The sequence below is a fragment of the Bos javanicus genome, chromosome 15 (assembly GCF_032452875.1).
Source record: "Bos javanicus breed banteng chromosome 15, ARS-OSU_banteng_1.0, whole genome shotgun sequence".
Lineage (NCBI taxonomy): Eukaryota > Metazoa > Chordata > Mammalia > Artiodactyla > Bovidae > Bos > Bos javanicus.
Genome location: NC_083882.1, coordinates 79,779,970 through 79,782,410, shown reverse-complemented (window position 1 = coordinate 79,782,410; position 2,441 = coordinate 79,779,970). Strand labels below are relative to the sequence as shown.

Sequence of the window (2,441 nt, the reverse complement as noted above, 5' to 3'; positions counted from 1 at the left end):
GGTCCATTATGCATTTCTTATTCATACACTTATTCATACCTGTCAGGTGTGCTAAATTTGAGTCAGTACCACCTGAAGGAAAAATATCATTCACAGACTATGTTTGAGTAGTGGGTTATATGAATTTTGGGAACTTTTGGTTTGGGAATTTATTGTATAATTAGCATATGCATTATATCCTAGACAGCATATTAAAAAGACGAGACATTACTTTGCCAACAAAGGTCCATCTAGTCAAGGCTATGGTTTTTCTAGTAGTCATGTATGGATGTGAGAGTTGGACCATAAAGAAAGCTGAGTGCCAAAGAAATGGTGCTTTTGAGCTGTGGTGTTGGGGAAGACCCTTGAGGGTCCCTTGCACTGCAAGGAGATCCAACCAGTCCATCCTAAAGGAAATCACTCCCAAATATTCATTGAAAGGATTGATCTTGAAGTTGAAACTCCAATACTTTGGCCAGCCGATGCAAAGAACTGCCTTATTTGCAAAGACCTTGATGCTGGGAAAGACTGAAGGTGGAAGGAGAAGGGGACAACAGAGGATGAGATGGCTGGATGGCATCACCAACTCAATGGGCATGAATTTGAGTAAACTCCAGGAGTTGGTGATGGACAGGAAAGCCTGGTATGCTGCAGTCCATGAGGTCTCAAAGAGTCGGACACAACTGAGCAACTGAACTGAACTGAACTATATCCTAGGAGAGATGCCTTTTTAAAATGTCATTCTGTGATTATATCTTATAAAGAATAAAGATAGAACTTTAAGGAATAGTATGATAATTATTATAATACCTAATTTTATGATTGTTTAGCTTCTCGGTTTTGCTTTGTTATATATATTTATGTATCTCTAATTGTCTCTGTTTCTATACCTGTACTATAGTGCTTGTCAACTCGGATATTATTGTGACTACTGGCTCAATATTGTTACAGGTTGCGTATATGATATGTTAAGATATTGAACGCTTTAATTGGCCTATAAATATTACAAGCCAATAGCATTTCAACTGTCAGTTATGACAGCCAAAATGTCTCCAGACAGTGGAAAAATATTCTTTGGGGGAGTAAAATCACTCTAATTGAGAATAGCTGATCTACCTTCATATCTTCTTCTGTCTCTATTTATGTATACTTTAATGTGTGACAGATGGACTTCCATTTAAATATGCTAAACTGGACATTTAAATTTATATTACTTACCAGTTTTGCATACTAACACATCTAAGAAGATATTTTACACAAAATCTATTGACTCTGCTGCTGTGTCTACCCAGAATAGGTTTCCTCATAAAACTGGATGGAACCACACAATGGAACAGTGCTGAGTGAATTCATCCTTATGGGAATCACAGACTGCCCTGAGCTGCAGGCTCCACTGTTTGGGCTCTTCCTCATCATCTACGTGATCTCTGTGGTGGGCAACTTTGGCATGGTCATCCTCACTAAGGTGGACTCCAGGCTGCAGACACCCATGTACTTCTTTCTCAGGCACCTGGCTTTCACTGATCTTGGTTATTCAACAACCGTGGGCCCCAAAATGTTAGTAAATTTTGTGGCGGATCAAAATAAAATCTCCTATTACTTTTGTGCCACACAGCTCACTTTCTTTCTCGTGTTCATTATTAGTGAGCTTTTTATTCTGGCAGCAATGTCCTATGACCGCTATGTGGCCATCTGTAACCCTCTGCTCTACCCAGTGGTCATGTCGCAAAGGGTATGTCAAGTGCTGGTGGCAATGCCCTATTTGTATAGCATATTTGAGTCTCTTCTTATCACTGTAAAGATATTTGACTCATCATTCTGTGGTTATAATGCCATCAGACATTTCTACTGTGACAGTCTTCCCTTGTTATCTTTGCTCTGCTCAAATGCAAGTGAAATTGGACTGATTATTCTTATCTCAGCAGGTTTTAATTTGATTTTCTCTCTTCTGATAGTTCTCGTGTCTTACCTTCTTATTCTTGCATCCATTCTCAGGATGAGCTCTGCTGAAGGCAGGCAAAAGGCTTTTTCTACCTGTGGGTCTCACCTGACAGTGGTCACAGTGTTCTATGGGGCTTTAATATTCATGTATGTGCAACCAGAGTCCCACCATTCATTTGACACAGATAAAATGGCATCTATATTTTACACTCTCATTATCCCTATGCTAAATCCCTTGATCTACAGTTTGAGGAACAAAGATGTAAAACATGCCCTACAAAGTACATGGAAAAGAATATGCAATTCTTTCTCTTAAGTCTTGTGTACAATATGAATCATATAATTTAGGTGATGGGCTTCAAACTGTTCTCTGTGTGTCTCTAAAAAGAATAAAAAGTATGGAAATGTTTAGCACGTATTTAGAAATTGCCTTCTAAGGGCTGGTCATACTTCTATGTGCTATATATACTTTAGCACCCAAAGGGGGAAAATATCTGCCTTTCTTGAGGGGAAGAGATGAA

At 38.8% G+C, this 2,441-nt stretch overlaps 1 protein-coding gene across 1 annotated transcript; it reads left to right on the top strand.

The window, feature by feature from the left end:
• Window positions 1-1,294: 1,294 nt before the first annotated feature.
• On the top strand, window positions 1,295-2,236 carry LOC133261471 (olfactory receptor 8K3-like). Its single transcript, XM_061439948.1, has one exon. The coding sequence runs from the start codon at window positions 1,295-1,297 to the stop codon at window positions 2,234-2,236; it is 942 nt and encodes a 313-aa protein (XP_061295932.1).
• The last annotated feature ends 205 nt before the right edge of the window (window positions 2,237-2,441 follow it).

What these genes read in the sequence shown, in the direction of transcription:
- LOC133261471 (XM_061439948.1), top strand. Translation starts at nt 1,295, where the DNA reads ATGGAACCACACAATGGAACAGTGCTGAGTGAATTCATCCTTATGGGA.